The sequence below is a fragment of the Acinonyx jubatus genome, chromosome A3 (assembly GCF_027475565.1).
Source record: "Acinonyx jubatus isolate Ajub_Pintada_27869175 chromosome A3, VMU_Ajub_asm_v1.0, whole genome shotgun sequence".
In the NCBI taxonomy this organism is placed as follows: Eukaryota; Metazoa; Chordata; class Mammalia; order Carnivora; family Felidae; genus Acinonyx; species Acinonyx jubatus.
In genome coordinates this window covers 61,120,038-61,144,883 of record NC_069388.1, presented here as the reverse complement: position 1 = coordinate 61,144,883, position 24,846 = coordinate 61,120,038, and the positions used below count along the sequence as shown (strand labels likewise).

The window sequence follows — 24,846 nt, the reverse complement described above, 5'->3', positions numbered from 1 at the left end:
GGGGTGGGGTAGTCCCAGACTGGGTCCAAAAAATGTTCCCCATCCCTGCTCCCTGGGTTTCTGACAGCTCTTGGGGCCATAGGAATAACTGCTCCTCCCTCAGGATTTACAAAAGCCCTCTGGGGCAGGGGGCAGGGCCTAGGAAGACCCAGTCACATGACTGTCCGAGGTGGGAACTCAGCACAGCAAATCAGAGATGTCAGGAAACTGGACACTGGGCAAGAGCCCTCAGGATAGGGATTGAAGGAAATCTTTTAAACCACCGATGCTGAAATAAGACTTTAGTGTGCACAAAGAAAGCTCACATTAGTGACGGAGAGAGGAAGGAGGGTGGGAGGGCCCAGGAGGCCCTGGGAAACCGGAGTGTGGAGACAAAGGCCTTGGGGCATAGGAGATGGCTGGGAGGGAAGGAGAGCGGAGGGGTGGGCCAGGCAGGGAGAGGCCATATCCGTTGCCTGGTGGGGGTCAGGGGCCGTGTGGAGGCAGGCTCTTGCTTCACCACACTGGTCCTCCTCTCGCCTCTGTAGTTCTTAGCTTCCTCCTGTTCCCTGAGCCCTGTTCGCTTCCTGCCAGAGCCAAGAGCCTAGGGCCGGCCCTGCCCTGCTCCTTTAGTCTTTCCAGGGGCTGAAGTACTGGGCCTGTGGCAAGGAGAAAAACAGAGTGTGATGGCCCTGGCCCAGGTGGTGCCCACCGTCTTGATGCTGCTCCGACTCTTCAGCAGCAACATTCACTGCAGGCTCCTCGTGTCACGTGCTGAACTACAAAAGTCCTGTGGCTCCCAGTCCCGGGGAGAACACGGCGGGTCAACAGGCCACTTGACCACAGCACATGAGTGCTCTGTCTGGGTTCCCTCTACTCCTGGCTCGAAGGCCCAGGGCAGTGTGAAAGGAAAGTGGGGCCGGCCTCTTGACTTTGCCAGGCCACGAATCACTTCTTCTTTTCATGACAAACATGCTTTTCCCCACCAGAGACTAGTGTGATCCAGTTCCTTGGGGATTGAGGGTGAGGTTTGCTCTCCAGCTTTCTCAGAGACTTGTGAAATCTGAGACCCAAGCCACAGCCTGTGGCCAATGTGTCAGACCCAAGTCAGAGGTTACAGGAGGAAGGACAAACAGAGAAGTCAGAGCACAGGCAAGTTGGGAGCCCAGGAGCATTGGGAGGATGGGTGGAGAGATTCTCACCAGACCCAGCCTGTCTCCATCAAGGGCTGGGGGCTAGGGGAGGGAAGAGTTCATGAGCCAGCCGGTGCTGCCTGTCAGAGGGACAGAGGCCAGAAGAGAGGCTGCCAGAGCAGGGGTTGGGCTGTGCTTAAGTCTGCAGGCTCAGGAGTCAGGCTGGATCTGTGCCTTGGTTCTGACATTTACACGCTGCCTGCTGCCTGTGTGATGGGCTTGCTCATCTGTAAAATGGGATCATAACAATACCTGTCTGGATTCATAGAGAAAAGGGTCTTAGTTCAGTAAGTAGTACCTATGACTATTATTACCTAGAGAACTTGAGAAAATCAGGGGTGTGGAGGTTGTTGCTACAGAAATTGGAGAGACCAGGGCAGACTGAGAGGGTCCCTTTCAGCAGAGTAGGAGGCCAGCCTCAGGCCTGCAGAACAAGTGGGAAGAGGGTAGACAGTTGGGTCCTCTGGTGCCCCTTCCTGGCCCTGTTCACTGCTACTCCTGGCCCAGGTTCTACCCTCTTTAGGATGAAGTTTTTCTTTGCATTTGCCCAGGAATTGGGCTCTCTGTTTCTCCCTCACTATACCCCCACACTGGGCATTTGATCCTTTTTTTTTAAGTTTATTTATTTCTTTTGAGAGAAAGAGTGCATACACACACACGTGGGGAATGGCAGAGAGAGAGGGCGGGGAGAGAGAACCCCAAGCAGGCTCCTCCTCAATGTCAGCTCAGAGTCTGCCTCAGGGCTCAGAACCAAGGAGATCTGACCTGAGCCGAAATCAAGAGTCCCCATGCTTAACTGCTAAACCGACTGAGCCACCCAGGCGCCCCAGGGCATTTGATTCTTGATAAGAAAGATGAAGGTCCTCCAAGGCAGCTCCACACCCCATGCTGCCTTCTCCACCCATCTGCCAGTCAGGAGCTCAGGAGTTGCAGTGGGGGTTGGCATGCTGCTGGCTCTGGGCAGCCCACCTGACCACTTCCTTCCCCTCCTAAGCGGGGGGCTTGAGGGGGCACCACCTGGGGTTGGCAGTGAGCCAGGAGTTCCTGCCAGCGGACGTAGGTCTGGGCCGCCAGGTCCTTGAGTCTGGTCCGGTGCATGGCGTGGGGGCTCTCCCGGATATGGGTGTTGATGTGGCGGTCCAACTGCATGCACAGCAGCTGCAGCTCTCCCTGCAGGGGTGGGGTGTTCATGGGGGAGGGTGTGGCATGGGCCAGGCCCATCCGTAGTAGGGAAGGAGGGAGAATGAAGTCAGAGAAAGGGAGGGATAGATTTTTTTTTTTAATATATGTTTTATGTTTATTTACTTCTTTTTGAGAGGAAGAGAGAGTAGAGGGAGGGGCAGAGAGAGAAAAAGAATCCTAAGCAGGCTTCCATGCTCAGCGAGGAGCCTGATGTGGGGCTTGATCTCATGACCATGAGATCATGACCTGAGCAGATATCAAGAGCCGGATGCCCAACTGACTGAGCCACCTAGACGCTCCGAGAGGGACGAATCTGAATGACTACCCAGAAGTAGGGTGGGAAAGGGAGGAGAGGAACAGGGCAGCTGCTGGGGGCTCGGGTCAGTATCCATTAGCAATGCCTCATGGGACACTGGGAGAAGGAAGGAACCTGGCTCCCCAGACCCACTTCTTTCTCAGCCTCCCACTCTTTGCAGTTCCTGACAGTGGGCTGGCCTCCACCTTAGCCTCTTGGATAACTCACCCACTGGTCTGGAGTAATGTCCTGGCAGCTGACCACCACCCCGGCCAGTGTCAGAAGGCTGTGGCACAGGTAGCAGACCTGGGAAGAACAGAGAGAGACAGGCTTCCCTAACTCCATCCCCTCCAGACTCCTTGTTCTCAGGCCCAGCGGCTGAGGACAGGGACTCAGCCCACCACTGGGCTTCCACCGACAGTTTCAAGGAGGTGTCTCTAAGGAGGGCTATAGACCCACTCACTCAGAACTCTTCCTCTGATGAATGACTATCCTCCCTTCATTCAGAAAAAGGAGAAATCTAATCTCTGCCATCTAGAAACCCATAAGGTCACGCAGCCCTGTCCCGGGAGCCCAGCATGCTGGGGACCTGTCCACTCTGACCTCTGCCCGGTATCTGTGGTCCTGCTCTGTTCGCTGAGGCACCCACCCATGCCAGATGCCACTAGTCTCTATGTGAGGACATGGCCCCTAGGTGTCCAGCTTGTCCCTCGGCAGGACACCACTTGCACAGACAGACATGGAGCCCTGTCTGGACAGTCAAACCATGTCGACCTGAGGAGGCAGATGAAGAGAAGAGAGGCAAATGGGAGACAGCTTTGGTTTAGCATCTGCACACTTTATCCTCCAACTCATATCCTTGCTCTTGCCCCCTGGACACTTGGGAGGGGGGATGTGCAAACAGAACAAAGGCCAATTCCATCAGATCAGGGAATGGTTTGATTCCTGGATGCCCCTGGACTCTGTCGCTGCCCATTCACTTATGGGACGTTCATCTGCTGTGCAGACCAAGTGAGGTGCAGGGAGGACCCTCAAAGACAGGTGTGGCTTCTGACCTGAAACACAGCCTGCTCCTTGGGCTCTGAACTCCTCTCTGTGGGCACTCCCCTCCTCCACTCAGAGGTGCCTGTTGCCTTGTCCCCTTTAGACTCCTATGTCTAAGATAGGGAGGGTGGCAGGAAACAACCCCACCGTTGTGCCCGTGGCTGATAACTAGCTCTGAGGCTGAGCTGGGATGGGAGAGGCGAGCTCCAGAGACAGCCAGCAGGGTTTAAGCATGGTGATAACAGGGCTAGAGCTTAGAACCAGCCCAAGCCTCCCCTGTGCCCCCACTTTCTCTGCCTATACCGTCCTCCTCTCTTAGAGTATCTGGAGATGCCCCAGAAACAGCAGTGGCCACTCTGCACAGACCCAGTAGCCTCCTTAGGGCAGAAGCCAGAACCACTTTTGAGGGCACCAGACCTGACACTATGGAGTATCATCTTGTTGAACTCAAATACTACTCTGCAAAATCCTGAGAAGGGAAGCCACCTACCCCCACCCTGGACCCAGCCTGCTCTTCAGCGCGACAGCTGAGGCCCACAGGTGGTGTGACCCCACAGTCTGGCCAGGTTGGGCGACACCACACCCCGCAGGCAGGGAGAAGACGCAGTGGGGAAAGCCAAGGGGAGCGCCGGTGTGCCTTCCAGGCAGTGCTGCCCCAGGTTGGGCAAGATCCAGTTTCTGAGCCAGCTGCTCCTGTCAGGTCCTGCAGCTGCCCGTACCCGAATCCCCCAGCTGGGCTGGCGTGTCAGTGAGCTGGCTCGCTGGCAAGCTGCTCCTTCCCCCAAGCTCCCCTTCCCCAGCCTGTCCTGGCCTTAAGAAGGTCCACAGCATTCAGAACATTCAGAACCCTAACGCCTCAGTCCTCGCAAAAAGCTCAGGCCGCCCCCACTGCCCCCATAAAGCAGGCACAAGTCTGTATGCCAGACACTGTGCCTTGACTAAGACACAGCCACAAACACTTAGACATTAGAAAAAGATACTTCAGAGGCACCCGGGTGGCTCAGTGGTTAAGCATCTGACTTCGGTTCAGGTTATGATCTCCTGGTCTGTGGGCTCAAGCCCTGCGTTGACCTCTGTGCTGACACCTCTGAGCCTGGAGTCTGCTTTCCATTCTGTATCTCCCTCTCTCTCTGCCCCTCCCCCCCCCCACACTCTCTCTCTCTCTCTCTCTCAAAAATAAAAAACATTAAAAAGAAAAGAAAAGAAAAAGATACTTCAGGAAGGCAATCATTTGGTCAACAAATACTAAATCTTAGCTTCCCCATGGACCAAAAGGAGAAAGTGTCCTTCTAGGTTTTTTTGGTGGGGGAGGGGGTGATATGCAGCTCAGAAGGCTTCAGGGAGGAAGTGACTAAGCTAGGCCAGGCCTCAAAGGAACAGCAGGATCTGAGGTGAAGATGGCCCTGTTAAGGGTGGTGGCTGGGCTAAGATTACAACCACCAGACAGATCCTAGGGCTGATGCAAGAAACAGAGGCAGGGCACATTGGGGGACTGACCATCAGGTGGCTGGCTGGGTTGCAGCAGAGGGGATGGAGGGAACATCCTGAAGACAGGGCTGGCCCCAGACAGCCTAGACAGTGAGCAGTGGAGGCCATTCGAGGCTCTTGAGCAGAGAGGTTGGGTTGTGCGAACAGACGGCCCCCAACCCCACCAGGGAAGGAGGCACCAGAATCAGTTTTGATGGAATTCACTACAGTGAAAATGTGGCTCTCTCTGACAGGATTATAGGATGTGAGAAATAAGTCCACCAACCCAATCAAAAGAGGAACAGAGGAATGTGGAGACTTGGAGCACAGTGAAGTGAGGCTTTAATCAACGTTCTTGCAAGAGCAAGTGTTTGATGGACAGGCACACTCGGGGCAGTTACAGCAGACAATTCATCTCCTAGCGTGCAAGTCCCTCCCCTGGTTGCTCATTGGCTGAGTACTACAGAGGTTACAGCCTTACCCGGATGTCACCTATGCTCGTGTAAGGCACAAAGTAGTCTGATTGGAACAAATGTATGTTCCTTGAGGTGATGCAGAGACTTTCAGTCCCTCTTCTCTTTGTTCCCTGGAGCATGTTCATTGCAAAGCCCGCAAAAATAAGCCTGCAAAATGGAGAGGGGAATAACCTGAAAGTGTCTAAGGGTTTGGGACTCCATTGTTGGAGGGTTGGCGGCAGGGGGTGGGGGTGGGGGGGGTTCGTACATATTTCCAATAGGTTGTAAACCTACTGTTAACCAGTCAGCACAGCTTTTATTTGGTGTTTCTGAAAATGAATCATCTCCCTTACTTCTCACATAGGACACCCTTTATCTTTTCTTTTCTAGGGTTATTTTTCTACAATGTGGGTGCTTTATTCGGATAACCCAAATACAATTAAAGTTTTTAAAAATTAATTTTAAAGAAGACAATACCAGTTATTATTGATTGAGCCTATTGGGTTTAGGGTAGGTGTGGGGGCAAGGGAGAAAGACATGACCCTGAAAAAGAGCAGTGCTCTTAGCACGGGGGCCCCTCTTTGAGAGGGCACTGAACAAACTGCTAGTGAGAGGTGGTAGGAGTTGCCAAGAAAATACCCAAGGGCCACAGAGCCATGGGTTGGTCAGAGGAAGGCCGGGAAAGACGCCTATCTGAGTGATCTTTGCATTTCAGAGGCCCCTGTGCTGTGTACAAAGCCCTGGGCTAAAAGGGATCTTGGAGCCACTCTGGAATTGGTACAGAGGCCAGTCTCTGTCCCTGGAGGTTTCAGGCAATCTTGCTCCCCCTCATCCACCCCCCCCCCAAAGAATCTATCTTCTGGGAGGGAGGCGGGGTGAGGGTGGGTCCAGGATCTGAGGAATGCCCTGGAGGAAAGTCTGTGCTGTGGGGGATTTACTGAGAGAAAAAAGCTGCTTGGGACTAAGTGTGTGTGTGTTTCACAACTTGATTCTTAGGCTGATTCCCATCATTGAATCTAGAGGGAAAATCCCAGGAAAACTATTCTGAATGTGTGTTGGGGGGGGGGGGTGGCGAATAACAAGAAGGAAATGGTAGTCCTGAAGATAGGACCCTGTTTACCACATTTTATAAGCTGATTTCCCAAATCGGGAAGAAAACCTTGCCCACTACCTACAAGGAGGGCTGAGTGCATATCTTCCTTACACTTAGGGGTGATCCCTTGAGGGGAGGCCCTTCAAGGAAGACTTTGATCCAACGTAAGGGGAGGTGATTCAACGGGTGCACAGAAATCACCACAAAGACAGCAGTTTTTATAGTTGTACTTTTGGGAAAGAAAGGTTTCATACTGCATGGGAAGCGTCCAGCCCATCTGGTCCTCTCCCTTTCCTGAGACACCCCCCCCACCTCCGCCGTGACCCCGGCATTGAGGAGAGGTAAGAGACAAAAAGAGCTCATCTAGAAAAAGGGAAAAGGGAAAAAGGTGGCACTGAGAGCATGCATAGCTTCTTCTGAACCCCACCTTCCCAGACTCTTCTCCCTTGCTCCGTTTTGTGAAGGTTCCAGGAGCAGACATTAGCAGAAACTGGGGCTCTGGCTAGGAGGGGGCTGCACCTGAGCCTCCTTCCTCTGAGAGGCAGGCCCTGGGCACCAGCAGAGGTGGGGAGGGCAGGCCATTCTCTGGAGGACGCAGAGTAAACAGCCAGGTGTGGGAGTTATGTTTCCTGCTCCAGTCACACCGTGGCCAGCTCCTGAACTTAGCAAGCCTGTTCCTGTCCTGGCTGGCACCACGGAGACATGGGGCTGTCTTCCCTTTCAAGACACAGGGAAGGGAAGTTGGGCCTGGGCCATGCAGCAGCTGGGCTGGTACACGGAGAAGCCAAGGCCCCCTGCCTTCTCCCATTTCCTCCACAGCTGGAAACGCAAGGTGGCCCTTTCCTCAGCCTGAGGCACTTCCAAGTCCCTTAGTGTGTGTGTGTGTGTGTGTGTGTGTGTGTGTGTGTGTGTGTGTGTGTCTGGAGGGGGTAGAAGTCAGTGTGGCTTCAGGGTTAAAGGGCAGAGATACTCCTTGGGGTGGGGGTGGGAGGTGCTATGCTTCTCCAGCCTTCAGGATGTGGTCTGAAGAATGGGCCCTCACCAGCTCAGGTGGCACAGCTCCTCCCCCACTGGGTGTCAGTGGAGGCTGGGAAGTCCCTATGGAAAATGAAGCCTAGGGAAACCTCAGTCAGCAAGTTGGGGAAAGGTAGAGTCTGAGGGTAAGGAGTGGGACGTGCCTGAACCCAATGTGGACAAAACGAGACTGTCCCCTGCCCGTGAGGACTTTAGCTTTCATTTTCTGGGTCTCTCTCCAGAGTCAGGCGGGCCAACTTTTCTGGGAAGTTCTGTGCTGTGCAGTATGCCTCCTTCCTGGCTCTAGAGCCTGAAGGCAGGCCCTGCCCTCCCCCTGGGGAAGGAGGACAAGGATGAGGGATAGGGCCTGTCACCCTCCCAGGAGGAGGGGAAGGCCAAATTCTCCTTTATCTGGTCCAGCTAGTTTTGACCCCGGGAACCACCAGCCAAGTCTCCATTTGTAGCACTTTCGTCACAAGACAAAAGGAAAAAAGGGTGAACATTTCCCAGGAATTTCATCCTTTAGAAAATTCCCCTCCAGCTAATGCCAAGGAGCAGGCTGTGGCCTGGGTTATTTACACAAAAAATGGGCAGAAAGGAGGCAGAGGATCTCCCAGGAAGCCACTCGCTCTGGCCAGAACATTATGGTTTCTTCCACCTCCAGTCATGACCAAAGATCCAGGCTTACCCTAGGCAAGTCTCCAAACCAAACCCTCTCTCTGGGGGCTGCCAGGCCAGGTGGGCATCCTGTGGGAGCAGGTCCAGCCAGGCTCTGGGGCAGCTGCCTGGGGTGCTGGGGTTGGGGCGGTGGGGAACAAAGGCCGACTCAGGAACACCTGCTGAGGAAAACCAAGACTGACCCAAAGGACATGGCCTCCCCTGCCTGGCTGCTAGGGCCAAGGGGCTCCTGCTCAGGAAGCTGGCCCTGAATGCCTACAGGTATCAGCTCCCTGCCTGGGATGCCAGGAGCCCAGAGCAGCCTCCTTTGCTATCTCCTCTCTATGCTCACAGGACCTGCATTCAACCACAACCTGCCTAGGCTGCTCTCAGCTCTGTCCAGAGGGCCTGACGATGGACCCCAGGGGGAGAATTCTGCACAGGTCCCATCATTGCCACACGTGGGTCCACTCACGGCTTTTGCTCGGCTGGAGACAGATGCACCCACACATGATGAAGGTCTAGAACTAAGCTAGTCTGGGAAAGACTGAAGCAGCACTGGTCTGCCATGGCACAATTCAGACCCAAGGCTAGAGCTGGGCCTCCACCAATTCCCTTTTCTTTTTTCTTTTTGAAATTAAATTGAAACCTACAGCACCACTTCATAGTGCCCTGACCCAGCAGGGCTCCCAGAGAGGCCTGATGGTTCTCATTTTGAGCAGATGTGGAAGCTGAGCTTGGAGAGGTCCCCCGACTGCATAACCATCTCCAGTAAGGGTTAGGTCTGAAGCAGATGTCTGTACTCTCTCCCTAAGGCTGAACAAGCTCTATGTGTGTTTTCCATAAAGGGGACTTAACACTGAAGACACCTCCTTTCGGAAAGAACAGGCTCCCTTTGCACTGCACAGCAGGGGCCAAAGGGCCTGATAGTGGAAGGACAGGGAGAAGACGAGGCTGTACCCCCAGACAGGGAGCAGGGCCCCAAGCTTGAGCCCCAAGGGCATGGTCCAGGTACCTTACCACAGGATGGGCAAATCACAACAACAATAATTAGTAATGACTAATCCTGAGGTAGGGCCACTTGCAGGCCCCAGGCCAAGAGCCTTAGCCTGGTGAGAGAGCCAAACCTTGTCCAGCTGGTATGTCCACTAGAACACAAGATGAGAGGGGATGCATTTTTCTAGGTGAGCCCCATCGGGACAGGTCCTGGAATACGGCACCTGCCATCACCTCTAGGATGCTATTTCTTCCCTGTGCCCACAAGGAAACCACATGACATATTCCCCTTGCTCATGCTGCTACTGCTCCAAGGTTACTCCCTGACCTCGGCTTGGGGCTGGCACTAAAGCAGCAAGCAGAGGGCTGTGCTCAACGGAAAGCTGAGTTTGGAAGAGAGTCTGACCAGGACAGGTCATGGGTCATAAGTCCTAGCAAGAAGGAAATGACAAGGATGCATGACTGTTAATTAGGAAATGAGACAGTGCCACAAGGTCTCTTTGCTGCCAAGGGTCTCTGAAGGCACAGACCTGAGAGGCCCGAGAGCAGAAGCAAAAGGCAGGGCTCCTGCCACACTTACCCTCCGGGCTTACAAGGCCAGACAGTTGGTTCTGTAAATGGAGGTGCCGGTGTAGGCACGGGGGTGGGTGGAGCCCAAACGTGGAGCAAAGATGAGGCCAACTGAGGGTGACAGGAGACAGGCTGGCAGAGTTTGGCTAGGAACCGGACTTCTGGCTCAGCTGTGGGGAATAGCCACTGCCTGGAAAGTTGCTCTCAGGTCCCAGCTGGATGGATGGGCAGGCAGTGTCCACTGAGACTGCTGAAGGATCCCAGAGGCCCAGCATGTGCCCATCTGCTCAGATTCCTCAGAAGACGGGCCCCTTAACTGGACTTCTGGCTGCTCAGAGAAAATACTCATACTTCTCTCTGCCCAGGGTCAGAGACTCAAGACCCAGAGACTCAAGACCCTAAACCCAAGACAGACAGAGGGATTCTCTTTTAAGCTTTATCCCAAACTGGACCCTGAGCAGTCTTGGCCCCTGCTCCTGGTACTGAGGATAAGGAGGGACATGGGAGGCCCTGGCACAGTGGAGTTGCAGTAGGAAAGAGATGGAGTTGGGACAAAAGCAGGAAGACTAGGGGCTTTTAATTCCTGTGGATCTGCTGCAGGGAGGTTATCTCAGAGCATCTGACCCATTCCTGTGTCTGCTGGTGGGAGGAATAAGGGGCTGCAAGCAAACCTTTGCTAGAGTGCTCCCACCCAGCCCACCCTTCCTTTCTGGCTTCCTGCTGGCCGTGGGGGGTAGGGGAGATGACAAGTGGGGATTGGCTGGCTCTTCCTGCTCCTCTGGCTGGGATGAGAGACCCTGACCCCAGGGGGATGTGGACAGGAAACCCAGCTCTGCTGACTACCCAGAGAGGGACAAGATTCTCAGTGCAAACATTTGAGAATTTAGGGCTGGCCATGCGCATGCACATCAGTATGTGGGTGCCAGTGTTGGAGGGAGCCACTGAAACCATCCAGGGTGTGGGCATGGGCATCTTCCAGGGGCTGGAGAGGCTGCAGAGAGTACTGGCCTCTTCAAAAGCCATTTCCTCAAAAGCTTCTTCTCTTTCTTATCTTTCTCTTTCACTCACTGAAGTGGTGAGTTCACCTGGTGTGCTGACATGGGAAGAACCTAGAAAGCACTATTCTTATACTTGCCAGGGATACTGGAGAGTAGGGCCATTGCCCATGGCTGCAGACCAGGCCATGGGCATCTAAAGTTTCGGGGTACTCAAGATCCTGCTCTCTCCCTTATCAGAGTGTCCCAGTCTCCCATTCCCTATACTCCATGGTGATGACTTCAGCCCTGACTCCAGGGGAAGACATGTAACCCGGGCCTGCCAAACACTATATGCCTGGCTATATGACTGGCTTACAGATGAGCACATGACCCAATCCAAGCCACTGAGACTCAACTCTGGGATTCTAGACAGAATTTCTTGCCCCCTGGATAGGGCTGCTGAGGGAAGGACAGAAGCCTGGAGTTTCTCAGGGTCAGCAGGGAAGGCCTGCCTTGGAATGCACCAAAGGGGCAGAGCTGAGAGATGTAGAGAACAACACTGAGGTTTCATGACTCTGCTCAACTCCTGCTCCGGCTGAGCCTAATGAGCTGTTCCAGGACCTTCCAGGATGTGTGTCTGTGTTTCTGTAACTACAAAGTCCTGGCAAAGGCATGGGAGAAGGGACAAAAAAGGCAGTGAGCAGAAGAGCAGTTGAGAAGGCCATGGCCTGCCTGGAAACTGCTATTCCAACTGAGGAAGTGAGTGAGGGACCTTACACACCTTTCCTGGTCCCCCTTAGCTGCCTGGTGGGAGCTGAGCCCAGGCTGCTCAGTGCAGCACTTACAAGGCAATGTTCCTTGGAAGGTACAGCCCAGGAGGAGAGGCCGGTGTGTGGGGCTGGATGCAGGTGAGGTGGGAAGGGTCCCTCCCACAGGGGTGCACCTGCTAGGGCAGCCATTTCAGTGGGAGCAGTGGGACACAGCTGAGATTGACTCTGGACCGATCCTCACAGGCAACTCTGTTTAGTTGTGTAAAGCAATGTGTGGACAGGCCATGGGTCAAATGAACAGACTGCAATGACCATGGGGATCCAAGGGCAGGGAAGACAGGCCAGGCACTGCCAGGAAGAAGGAACAGCAGGAGCAAAGAAAATGGAGTCTTGACCTCTCACATTTCCCAGGATTTCTGGGAAAGATGTCCTCTGTCTGGAATCAAATGATGTGGTTTGACTTGCAGGAGAAAAGCTGAAGGCATGAAGTAGGGTCTGCTGACAGAGGGGCTGAATGTGATGGGAGAGGCATTCAGGATTGCCTTTTCTTATGTAAGAATGGGAGGAAGACAATCACAGGGTTGTTGAGGAGGACTCTGAGGACTTGAAAGATGAAGAGAAGGAGTAGTGTTGGGCCAGAAGCAGATGAGTCACCTTGCATGGGGTAAGGGCTCTGCCTCAGGGAGGGACCCCCATGGGTCGCAAGAGGACTGGGCCTGGGGCAAGAGCAGGTTCAGAAGCTGCCTGAAGAATCCAAGCCTGCCCTCCCCCCAGTTTTAACTCTGTTGCTTCAAGCCCTGCTCACACACTTGCAAAGAAGCCAGAGTTCCTGGGCCCCAAACAAAGCTGGTTTGGGCCTGGGCCCCATGTGGCCTTCAGATGCTCAGAAGTACCCGTTCCGAAGAGGCACAGCAGCCTCCTAGGTGGGTGTGACCCGGGACTGATGCTTGGATCACCCCTTTGGGTCAGCTTCCCAGAGGCCATCTCTTTGAGGTTTATTTCAAAAGATGTTTGATGTTCTTCACTTTGGAGGAAGTAAGGAGGAACCAATCACAGACTTGGCAGGGAAGAACTCAGGATTCCTGAATATTTGTTTTCTTTTTTTTTTTTTTTAATTAACTAATTTATTTTGAGAGAGAGAAACAGAGAAAGTGTGTGTGTGTGTGCGCACGCACATACGCAGGGGAGGGGCAGAGAGAGAAGGAGAGAGAGAATCCCAAGAAGGCTCCTCACTATCAGCACAGAACCCAACATGGGGCTTGAACTCATAAACTGTGAGATCATGACCTGAGCAGAGACCAAGAGTCAGATGCTTAACTGACTAAGCCACCCAGGTGTCCTATTTTCTGTTTGTTAAAACTAGTTGGTTTCTTCCCAACCCATCTAATCTTGCCCTAACCAAGGTCTCCAGCCCTGTGGGTATGATTCTCCCTAAGGTATAGGGTGAGGGGCAGGAAATAAGGATGGGCTCTTGCAGGTGAGAAGGCGGAGAGTGTGCGGAGAGGGGGAGGCTCCTGTTCCACCTGTGCTTCTGGGTGACCCAGGGTGAGGGGCCTGTGCTCCAGCCAAGACTGAGGGGGTATGAGCCACCAGGGCTTAGCGGCACCCTTTCTGCTCACTCCCCACAACCTCCCAAACCACACCCCAGTCACTCAGGCTGCTCTTGGCAGGGTTACCAACACAGGGACAGGCCAGCTGCCTTTGCAGCAGGAGCAAAAGCAGTAAAACTTGTTTGTCAACTCTACTAACACGAGGGCACACCACAAAGATATAAAGACATGTACACAACACATATGCACACAGACATACATGCATGCACCCAGACACACACACACACACACACACACACACACACACACACACAGGGCAGGCCCACACCCTCTGCAGAAGATGTGCAGAGACCCAGGAGTGAGCTCAAAGGAGTTTGTGGGTGCAGAGCAGAGTTTGTTTACTCCAGAGCATCACTCCAGCTTGGAGCACTCCCCTGCCCCCGCATAAAATCAACTCTTTACACACACACCTTCTCTAATACACAAACCATCCCCAAGCCTCACAAGCACAGAGCCAGACAGCAAGCGGTGTGCATGGTGAGGAAGCTGACCGGAGCCACCTGAAGTCCTCAGGCTTGCTTTGGGTGGTGGGGCCTCCTGCAGCTGCCCCCTAGCCCCTGGGGGAGATGGGGACCATCACAGGTGCAGAGCCCTCAGTGGGCCCTGCACTGCCTGCCCCACGAGGACACTCATCAGGCTCCATAGAGAACATGCCCAGGAGGACGAGGAGAAAGGAACCCAGTTTCTGGTGCCTCATTGCAGCCCCAATCTGGGACTTCCCCCTTTGTGAACCTCTGTTTTCTTCTCACACAATGACAGTTAACTTCCTCAAAGTTCCCAAATTTAACCAAACTGGGGAAAAACTTATTCCCCACTATAAGGACTCTGGTTCTGTAGACCTTCCAAAATTCCAGGAGAAAAGTGGAACAACAAAAATTCCTTCACTATAGCAAAGGGCCAGGGGAGAGGTGGAGGAAGGGGGGGAGAGCAAGAAACAAGAAAGTTTCTTCTTAGACAATGGCAGGTCTAACAAGACTGAAACATCAGTAATCTCAATAAACGTGAACAGGCCAAAACTCTGAGGTTGGGCAGAATGCAATTAGACAAAATCTGGCCCAAGATGGTCCATGCAAGTCAGCTAAAAGGAAACTCCTGGTTCTGGGTTAGAAGGCTGAGTGGGTCACTTTGAGGGGACAGCAGCAAATTGCATCCAGTCACATGTTTGTCTGTAGAGCAGTCAGAAGGACAGCCTCACCCACAGGGGCCTGGGGTGTGAGGGGAGGGGTGCTGGTCTCTTACTGAACTGGTATCCAAGGACCAAATGGAGGCACTGGGAGGCCAACTCTCTGGAGCTGGTTCCTGCATTAAAACATCCTCTCCACCTCTCTCATCTGAATGGCACTGCCTCTTGAGGGGCTGTCTCAGACCCCCATGCCTCACTCTGGCCTAGATGTTTATTCTCCTCTGGGAGAGACCCGCTCAAACCAGGTGAGCACAGGGCCACTAATAACCACCAAGGGGCCAAGCAACCCCTTTATCAAGAGCACTTTAAAAGGCTGGGAGTGTTCTAATCGTCTCGTTAGGAAGCGAATCCTTTCTTCCTTTTTTTCAGAATCTTATATTCCACACAAGCTCTGCCATGATTTGCTAGGACACTTTGTGCCCTGACCCAGCTAGGACAAACAGCCAGGGCAGGAGCCCTCCCGTGGCCTCCCCTTCAGCCTCCCTGAAGGGTTGCAGCAGGACCATGTTGCTGCTTTTTGTTGTTCTTGGTGGTTAGCTTTCCCAGGCAGGAATCTCACTAGCTTATAATTACGAACAATGTGCCCTGATTGGTTCTCTCATAAGCAGGTAACACTTCTGAAGTCAAGGACCTCCGACAAGAGAAGTGCAGGCTATAAACCCTTGTGGCCTTCATGAAACAAGGACTTTAAGAGACAAGGCGGCTGACAAGCAGAGGCTGGTCAGAGGGCATGCAGAGGGAGGGAGGTTTCGAGAAGCAGGGCAGGAGGGTGGATGGCCATAATGGGGTGGTAGAATAGAGTTCAGGGAGGGGGAGAGGAACTCATGTTGCATTCATTCGTTCATTCATTCACTCATCTAGTGCCAAATATGCCATGCCGAGAAGCCCTGGCTGTGCTCATGGTCTAGCTGGGGAGACCAACAAGTAAAGGGTCAACTGCAAAGCCACAGGATCAGTGAGGAGAGAAAGTCAAGCCCTGGGGCACCAGTCAGCAGCTCTCCCAGCCAGCCACTGGAGGACAGGGCAGGGAGGGGAAGAAGGCTGGGAGCTTCCTAGGAGAGGGAGGAGACTGGGCCAAACACCCACCCCCTCCTTCGTTCTGCTGCAAAGGAGGAGATGGGGAGAACAGGGGGAGGGGAGCCTGGCAGAAGTGTTTATCTGGAGGGCTGGAGGAGGGCAGTCACCCCAGCCTCTCACAGGAAATCTTCCAGACAGGGTGAGCAAGGCCTGGGGGGATGGGGCTCAGCACTGCAGCCCCAAGGGTTAGGAAAGTCCTTTCCTCCAGGTCAGGTTGCCTGGGGCCAAGCTCACTCTGGCCTTAGATTCCCCACTGTGCTTGGACAGAAGGAAGTCAAAGACTTTGAGCTCTAGGGATGAAAGGCTCAGCCCAGGCCCAGACCACCACTCCCTGTAAAATAGGGCTGGTGACGCCACTGCTCTTTTTGGCTGGTGAGTAGCCTGATCACCTTTGAAGATGAAACATGCTTGGGCCTAATGAGGAGTCAGTTGGCCAAGGTGGGAGTAGGGCTGGGCTGTGGGAGCCTGGCACCTGCCCCACCAGGCCCCTCGTGGTCAGCACGGCACCTGCCCAGGAGGACAGAACTCTTCCCATTTCTGTGCAGACCCGCGTCTCCGAACCAGCCCCACCTCCTCCCCTTCCTAGCCCAGTGCCCTTTCCCTCCTCTGCTCCAGGCTGGGATCAATCCTAGGTGGGTTCAAGCTGCAGCAAAGGCCTTGGAGACCTGCATTGGCCTCATGTGTCTCCTTCACTTGCCCTTGGACCCACATGCCCCCTTCACTGCCCTGGGCTGGGCCAACACTCTAACCGTACCCTTTTGGGGCACCCTGATGAGACATACTGTCCCCTCCATGTTTCCAGGCCAAACAGGTCATTTCCAATATGGCAGCAGACAAGGGGGACACAGTTTCCTTTACATGCATGACAACAGTACTCAAAATAAAGGATACCCTCAGCCCGCTTCCTCCTCTTCTTCCCTGGTTGTTGAACAGACATTTGCTGCCAGATGGGCTCTGAAAAGCAAGGAGCCAAGTGGAAGCCTCTGGCTTGGTAGTCCCAACTCTGCTGGGTGAGGTCACAGGAGTGGGCTCCAAAGTGTCTGAAGCACACACTCCTCACTGGGCATATCAGATACAAGCCTTTTCTTTTCTGCTACCACTCCCTCTTCTTCCTCTCTCCTTTTTCCTTCCCCTAACCCAGCCTGAGTCCTTCCCACTTGTGTCCTGCTCAGACAGACCCTTCCCGCCTATGGGCTGACCCCACCTCCTTTCTAGAAGCCCTGGAACATCCAAACACAGTCTCCACAACCAGCACATTTCTCAGGAAATAGATGGGGAACGAGAACAGGGCATACACACAGGTCACATTCTCCTGGGAGGCAGGCAGCAGCCTCGTAAATGCACTAATATTAGGCACAGCTAAAAGATAACCTTACCTACATGTTCCAGAAGAGGCGCATACACCTGGGATTATCATATCTTCTTAATGGTTCATTTGTGTTCATTAAGTAAATTAATTCATTTATCTGATTTGCAGAGCAATGCCCAAAGGGTGGACTTCTGGATCATCAACATCCAACCTCCGAGTGAGCTTTTGGAATTACCACTTTCCTAAATTAGGAAGATCTCTATCTCTACTCTTCATCCTCGAGGCCCCAAGGATAGGGGAGCTCACTGAGATCCACACAACCCCCACTCTCCCCACCTCCCAGAGTCAGACTTGGGGCTCCCACTCTGAAGCCCCTATACCCCTATACCACTGTCCCTGCCTGCATTCACCCCAAGGGTCCACAGGCCTCATTATTCCAAACACCACAACCTGAAGACTCTGGGGTACCTCTTTGCCCCAGACTCCCACCAATGCATGGCTTTTGGGAAAGCTGAACAATGTCTAGAAAGTCAATTAGGAAGAACTGGGAAAAGGCCAAGGACTCAGCCTCAGGGGCAACCACAGCGAAAAACAGGGAGGAGGTACCCAGCTCTGCCTTAGGAACACAGAATGCCTGTCACATCTGGACATTCCCTCCCAGCCCCGCTTCCCTCACCAGCATTATTTCAGCCTTTGCATCCTCTTTAAACTATGCTGTAGGACTACAGGGCACTCCACGGCTAGTAAATGCACATGGGACTATAAAGAATGCAGCAAAACCCAGGAGCAGGGCCAGAGGGCCAGAGTGCCTGTGCATGGAGCGTCCCACTGAGCCTCTGTGAGGGGCACGGGCAAGGGCCCTAATTACAGGCTATGCAGGGATGATGAGCACCTCCTCTCACCAGAGGGAGGCGCTTGCTGGAATTTTAAAGGCCTTGGGGTTTTAGGAGGAGTGGCAGCAATAAGGCCCTATAGCCTTGCAGTGTGGACAGCCCAGCCTTCCTCATTACCGGGCTATGTGGTGCCTGGACTGAGGTAGGCAGGTGCTGGGTGCTCACCTTGTGGTCTAATTCAGCATTGGTCTTTGGCTGTTGCTCCTGGCAGGGTGGCAAGGTCTCAGAGCCCAGGTACTGTCTGAGGGATGATGGCCTCATGAGGCTCAGAAGCTGGCTGAGCAAAGACAGCTAGGGAGGAGAAGAGAGGCCGTCACACATTGGGTGCTTGGGACACTTGGCTGGCACTAGGAGGTCAGAGCGTGGGCTCTGGAGCCAGACCACCAGCTTCCACAACCTGGATCCACCTCTTACTGACATGCTGTGTGGCCTCTTGGAGCCAGACAAAATGGAGACAACCACAGGAGGGCCATGCATGCACATGATGCCTAACACAAGCTGAGCCTTCCCTTAAAGGAGCGCACTAAGATCTTTGTAGGTTGGCTGTTTGATCCACTTCCCTGGAGTAAGCACTCGGGGCTGGAAGAACCAAGGCCAGCAAAGAGGGCAAGATCCTTCCCACCCTGAGCTGCTGCTCAGGCCTCTCGTGCGTCTCTCTCTTCACTGAATTTGCTGTGGGGATTGGAGAGGCTTACGGAGGAGCAGAGGCTGTGTACCTCCCGCCACCCCCTCTAATGACTGCGCTCGCTCTACATCATTCTGCCTGCCCCTGTTTCTCCGCCCCCACCCTTTTCCTTCCAGGGAATTTTAAAGCAAATCCAAACATTGTATCATTTTACCCATAAAGAGCTTCTAAACCGAAAAGGATAAGGATTTCTCTCCCCAGCATGGTCACAGTATGTTCTCCTGCCCAACAAAATTACCAAGAATTCCTTATGTGGGCTAACACCATGTTCAGTTTTCTCTGATTGTCTCAAAGATGTCCTCACCAGTTGGGCTTTTGGAGTGGGGATTCCCCACAAGGTCCATGTGCTGCATTTGCTTGATATGTCACTTAATCTGCCAGCCACCCCATCACCCATGAAAACTGCACCTCCCTCTCTGAACAAATGGGAGTGACCCCACCCCTCCCAGGAACAGGGCCTGCAGGAGTCCAGGTGTTTGCAGTAAGCCACTCCTGGCCCAGGCCCTGCACCTGCTTTGGGCAGCCTGGGCTGAGACTTAGCAACGACCATCCAGCTGCCGTGGAGCTAACTTGTGGCCAGGGCAAACGGCAGGCAGTTTCTGAGCCCTGGCCTCTCTGGGAAAGGGGGCTGCTGATCAAAGAAGCAACGCCAGGGGAATTCACAGAGGCACCATCTTTTCACAAGTAGCAAGTGTAGGCTGGCCAAAAGGACTTAGGCCCGAGCCCCTCACCCAGTTCCCTGCTCTAGCCCAGCCTTGCCCAGCACACCTGGCTTCCTCCCCCTGACTCACCCGCAGACACCTGCTCAGCACCTCAGCCGGCCACAGGCTCAGACAGTCCACAAGAGCAGCTGGGCTGAGGGCTAGGAGACAGGCCCGAGGCCTTGGCTCCTGGAAGGGGGCCAGGTCTTCTTGGCCTAATGTCACATCCCTTTAGGAAGGGAGATGAGGAGTCAGAGAGAGAGAGAGAGAGAGAGAGAGAGAGAGAGGGAGAGAGGGAGAGAGGAGAGAGAAAGAGAGAGAGAGAGAGAGAGAGAGAGGGAGAGAGGGAGGGAGAGAGAAGGTTCTGGGCAAAAGAGAGGCACCATCTGGAGCTTCACCAAAACCAGAGCTGTGCTGTCTTGCTCAGGCCTTGCAAGGCTAGGGATAGTTTCCAAAAGGGCCCTTGCCTGCTCTGGGATCACAGCTGTGCAAGCACAGGGGCCAGGCTCTGCAGCCCACGCCCCCAGAAGCAGTCCTCAGGCAGGCAGCCTCACCCCAGGGCCCTCCCTGCTACAGAAGCTGGGGGTGGGCAGGGCACACAACTGCAGCTCCATGGCTCCTATGTTTTCCTCTCCATGAAAATGGCTTCACCCTGCTCAGCGCACAAGCTGTGGCCTTCTGATTGCTTACTCTCTTTTGTTTCCAGCTCTGGCAGCCACACCCCTCTCAGGGATAAGGGGATATTTGGACCGTGTGCATCTCAGCAGGGCCGGGACCTGACATTGCGCCTCCCCACCTCACCCCCACCGCTGGAAGCTGTCTCTGCAAACACTCAGCTCATTAGGACAGACACCTCCAGGCAAGAGGCAAATGATCACCCAAGAAGGCGGGCCTCCACTGGTCTTGTCAGTCTGCCTGGCAGGAGGAGAAGAGGAGTTCCAGCCTGGCAATTGTCCACATGGCTGGTCACTCCTGTGCTCAGACCCCAGCAGTGCTTCTATCTGCCCCGTGGAGAAGGCCAGGATCTTAAGTGTCTGTGAGGCTCAGGTGGCCCTGCTGCTCCCTGCAGCCTGTGCTCTGACTGGGCCTTCTGACCAGACACACACAGCTGCCCCTGTCTCCCTTGCAGCCCCAGTTCCCTGTCTACGCTGCCACCTACACCACCCACACCTGCCAATCCCCTCGCCCTGAACTACTTACGTTTCCGATCACATTTACCACCTCCTAACACGTTACGTAATTTACTTGTTTATTGTGTTTATTACCTGCCCCCCCTCCCCCACTAGAAGGTAAGGCCTCCTAGGGCAGGTTTTGTTCACTGCAGTGTCCCCACAGTCTAGCACAGCACCTGGCACCTGGTGTGTGTTTCATTAGCATTCATTAAACAACTGAATGAGTGAAGGGCAGGTTGGGGCTGCAGCCAGCTTCTCCATAGGAGATGCAGGTTGTGCACCTCCTCCATTTTGGCCACTTTAAAGCCCATGTTTTCCAGACCCCAAACTGGAAGACATGGTTTGACAAAAGAGGTTGACTGTGTTGCAAGAGATGGCCTGGGATAAGCAGCAAACTCCTGACTTGGCCCCAAACCTGTTCTACCTGTGTCTTGCCTATCTCGGTAAAGGGCTTCCTCAACCTGCCAGTTGTCTAGATCCTGGAGCCCTCCTGGTCTCCTTTCTCTCACATCTCGCATCCCACTGGCTGTACCTGGGAATTACACCTAGAGTCCTACCACTTCTCACCACCTACAACACTATCTCCCCAGGCCAAACCACCATCATCTCTTACCAGGATTACTGCAATCACCTATGCTCAACGCAGTAGCCTTTCAACATATTTAATAAATCAGATTCTGTTTCTCTTATCAAAACCTTCCAATGGCTCTCCACTTCAGCATCAAAGTCAAAGCCTCTACCATGGCCCCGAGGCTCTGGTGGATTGAATCCCCACTTACCTATCTGACCTCAACTTCTACTACTCTGTCCTTGATCCTTTGCTCCAGCCACAATGGTTTCTGTTTTTCCTCCAACCTAGGAGAACTCTGCCTACCCCAGGGCCTTTGTACTTGCTGTTCCCTGTGTGGAATGCTCTTCCCCAAGAAACCTGCTTGACTTCAGTTCTGTGCACAAATATCCCCATCTCTCAACATTCCCTCTCCTCTTTATCTGGCTTTATTTTTCTCCAGAGCCCTTATCACCATCTGGTATGCCAAATATTTACTTATTTCTTGATGCCTGTGTCCATCTCCCCCGGGACCATGAGTTTCACAAGGGAGGGACTAGGTTCTGTTCAGGGCTGTATCTTCAGTGCCCTGAGCAGTGTCTGGAGCACACTGGTGAATGCGGACCAAACCCTGCTGTTTCTGGGATAGTACCAGGACTCACAGGGACAACAGGCAGCAGGCCTGACTTCGAGGCTCTCCTGGAAAATACGAGTTTTGGGGGTGTTGCATCCTGACCACCTACAGAAGTCCCATCCCTCCAATTCAGTTCTTCAGCTCCTGTTTCTAGGGCTTCAGACTGCAGCCAGAGACAGAGAGCCAAGCCATCCAGGGGTCACGGGCTCCTCCTTCCCGTCAGTGCCCTGAGAGGCCTCTGCCCAGGCATTCACCCCAGATCCTCTCCTAGAGGAGTCAATTCTCAACCCTTAGATTCCCCTTCATAGTCAATCTACTGATAAGGTTTATCAAACATGTATACATCAATGAAGGAAGTAGAAGGGACAGTCCTTGTCCTCCTATCTGCCACTTAGGAATAAAGCTCAGGGGACCAGCAGGGCATCTTCAGCATGAAGTGGCAGGTGTGGTCCGGTTTGTCACCACAATGAGAGCTGAGGAAGGGGCTGGAGAAGTGGAGACAGTGTGCTGCAGTAGTCAAGAACAAGGACTCTGGAGTCAAATCCTAGCTCCAAGGCTTTCCAGCTGTATGACCCTGAGAAGTTTCATAACCACACGTGCCTCAGTTTCCCCACCTGTGAAAAACATCTGATGGTAACAGCCCTTACTGCTTGGGACTCCTATGAGAGGTAAGCTCTGAGAACAGCACCTGGGATGCGGCCAGGGTTGTGCACCATGTTAGCTACCACTGTTTTGGTTGGGGTGTGATGGAAAGGAAGGAGGGCCAGGGCACACAGCTGCAAGCAGAGAGCGCAGGGTCGGCCTGGGAGGAGGGCAGAGAAAAACAGGCAGCACAGGCAGGCCACATGGAGGAGAAGTTGGGAAAGGGGGCGTGCGGGTTTGATGTGGGCGGCTGTGGGGCCAAGGTGGCCCTTTGAAGGCAAGGATCCGTCTGACAGGCCAGACTGGAAAGGGGAGTGCCTGCAGCCTGGAGACCTGGGAGGCCCACGTGGCAACCCCAGGCCTGCAGCAGAGATGGGGGAAACACACGGGGAGGGCCTCGGGCAGGCCCCAGCTGGTCCTTCCTCTCCTGGAGCTGAGCTGCCAGGAGGCTGGTGCCTGCCTGCAGACCCTCCTCTCTGGAACACAAGCACTGACTCAGCCTCCAAGACCTGGCTCAGGATACCTTCTCTGGAAGCCACTTCACTGCCCTCAGGCACACTTAGTCACTGTGCCCTCAGCCCACCTTGCTCACACCCTCTCTTCTGAGGGTGGTTCCTGGTGTGGAGCCTGGCACAGAGCCTGGCACAGAGGTGATGCTCAGCTAGGGTCTCCTGTACAGATAGCACACAGGGGGGGGCATGTGGGTGACTGGTATGGTTGGAAAGGCCTGGAGCTGGGCAGGGCTGAGTCTGGCTTGGTCCCCGGTGGGCCCCGGCGAGCAGCTAGGGGCTCCCAGGCCAGTTCTCCCCCACCCTGAGGAGTCGTTTACTGCCTCCCTCGAAGGGCCTGCCCGGGCCAGGTAATCCATAGCACTTCCCCTCCCAGCTCTTTGGTCCCCATCATGCTCTCCTCACTCTCCCACACACAGGCTCTAGCCAATAAAAAACACATCAAAAACAAAGCCCAAGCCTTAAATTGACTCTGATGCTTGAACCACCCTTTGTCTTTCTGGTCTCTTCAAACACTGCAGGGGGGTGGCTATGCCCCTCCACCCACAGCCATCTTGCCTTTCCCGATCTTGATGCTCTGGCCTTTCCCCTCTGCTCTGCTGACACTGTGCTCTGTTTTCCTTGGGCCCTGGTGACCCCCACCTGCCCTCCAGAGCCCTCTGGGACCACTCGGGTCTTGTCTGCCTGCTGCATCTCTGCCTGCCCCTACTCCTAACCGCTTGGCACCGCTGAGACACTGATTGGTTCCTCCTCCTTCACAGAGATGCTCTGTCATCAGGCTTTTCCCTGTGTGAAGTGACCCCAGTGCAGGCCACTCGCCCACCCACCCCTCCCCAGGTCTCCAGGGAAAGGGAACTTCCTCTTGCACACTCCAGGAATTCAACCTCAGGCTCGTGTTCACTCCATAAGTGTGCCTTGAGAACCTCCAGAAGTGTGCCAGGCGCCAACAGGCAGTGGTGAGCTGAAAGCATTTGGTCCTTGCATTCAAGGAGCTGGTGTTGGGGTCTGTGTGTGTGTGAACACAGACCCTGAACAAATAAATAAGACACTGTCAGAAGGTAAATACAAATAAAAACAGGTAAATATAAATAAAATTTAAAACAGGTAAATACAAATAAAATTTTAAACAGGGTGATGGTGCCAGGGCACTTCAGATTGGGTGGTCAGGAAGGGCTTCCAGGTGGAGGTGATGTTCTAGCAGGAACTGGCATGACAAGAAGTTCCAGCCATGCTAAGTCCTAGGGGGAAAGTATTTATGGCAAAGGGGGCAGCTGGGGCAGAAGCCAGGCCGAGCCCACTCTGAAAAGCCAACCCAACCAGTCAGCTTTCTGAGCTCCCGCCCTACAATCATGGCATTGCAGACTCAGCTATATTGTCCAGGCTGCCCCAGGATGTGCTGGAACATTCTCTCAGCACTCTGGGCAAAAGGTTACGCGGGCTTGCCTTGTACACCTCTATGAATAGAGACACACAGCCCTTCACAGGGACTGCCTTGCCCATCTTGTGTTGCTGAGCCAGAGGGTTCGGCTGTACCCAGCGCCTATTCTGGGATCCCACAGAGCTTCTAGGAGGTAGGGAGAGAGCATGCTCAGACTCCCATCCTTGGGCTGGCTGTGACCCATGCTGCCTGCCCCCACCCCCAGGGCCCCAAGCTGCACAGAGGCTGTGGTCAGAGCTTTCTGGAGAGAAGGGGAATGGGGAAAGAAGACAAAGCTGTGCTTCTCTTGCTGTTCCAAGAATGCCTAACACTGGAAAGGGAGAGGCACTAGGAGTGAGTAGTTTTAAGTGTGTAGTGTTTGTTTTCACCTTCACTGTTTTTTTCCACATATAAAAAGTAATATAAGCAGGGGCCGGGGGAGGAGGCAATGGGAATTAGTGTTTAATGGGTATGGAGTTTCTATTTGGGAGGATAAAAAAAATTTCTGGAGGTGGAAGGCAGTGATGGCTGCACGACGTCTCAAATGTATTTAGAGCCACTGAATGGTTGAACTCTACACTTAAAACTGTCATGATGGTAAACAAAAACAAAACAAAATAAAACCCCAAACATTAAAATGGTAAATTTTATGTCATGCGTATTTTACAAAAAAAAAAAAAAAAAAAAAAGTAACACACGCTCCCAGCTCACTGCTCTATCCTTAGTGCCTAGTACACAGGAGGCATACAAAATAGTAATTGTTGAATGCAAGGGT

The 24,846-nt window shown here is 53.7% G+C and overlaps 1 protein-coding gene across 6 annotated transcripts in view; it reads right to left on the bottom strand.

Annotated features, from left to right (window-relative positions):
- Positions 1-266: 266 nt before the first annotated feature.
- Positions 267-24,846, bottom strand: part of FAM178B (family with sequence similarity 178 member B) — a 113,937-nt gene continuing 89,357 nt past the window's right edge. Inside the window, exons 14-18 of one of the 6 annotated variants that reach the window (XM_027072604.2) lie at positions 17,930-18,055; positions 16,454-16,516; positions 2,878-2,955; positions 2,190-2,342; positions 267-638 (exon numbers count right to left, since the gene is read on the bottom strand). In XM_027072604.2, the coding sequence (XP_026928405.1) occupies positions 609-638; positions 2,190-2,342; positions 2,878-2,955; positions 16,454-16,516; positions 17,930-18,055 (450 nt within the window). In that variant the 3' untranslated portion in view covers positions 267-608. Of the gene's footprint in view, positions 639-1,823; positions 2,343-2,877; positions 2,956-5,381; positions 5,784-16,453; positions 16,517-17,929; positions 18,056-24,846 lie in introns of those variants that run through there. The other 5 variants (XM_015074118.3, XM_027072602.2, XM_027072603.2 and 2 more) reach the window with 5 other exon arrangements.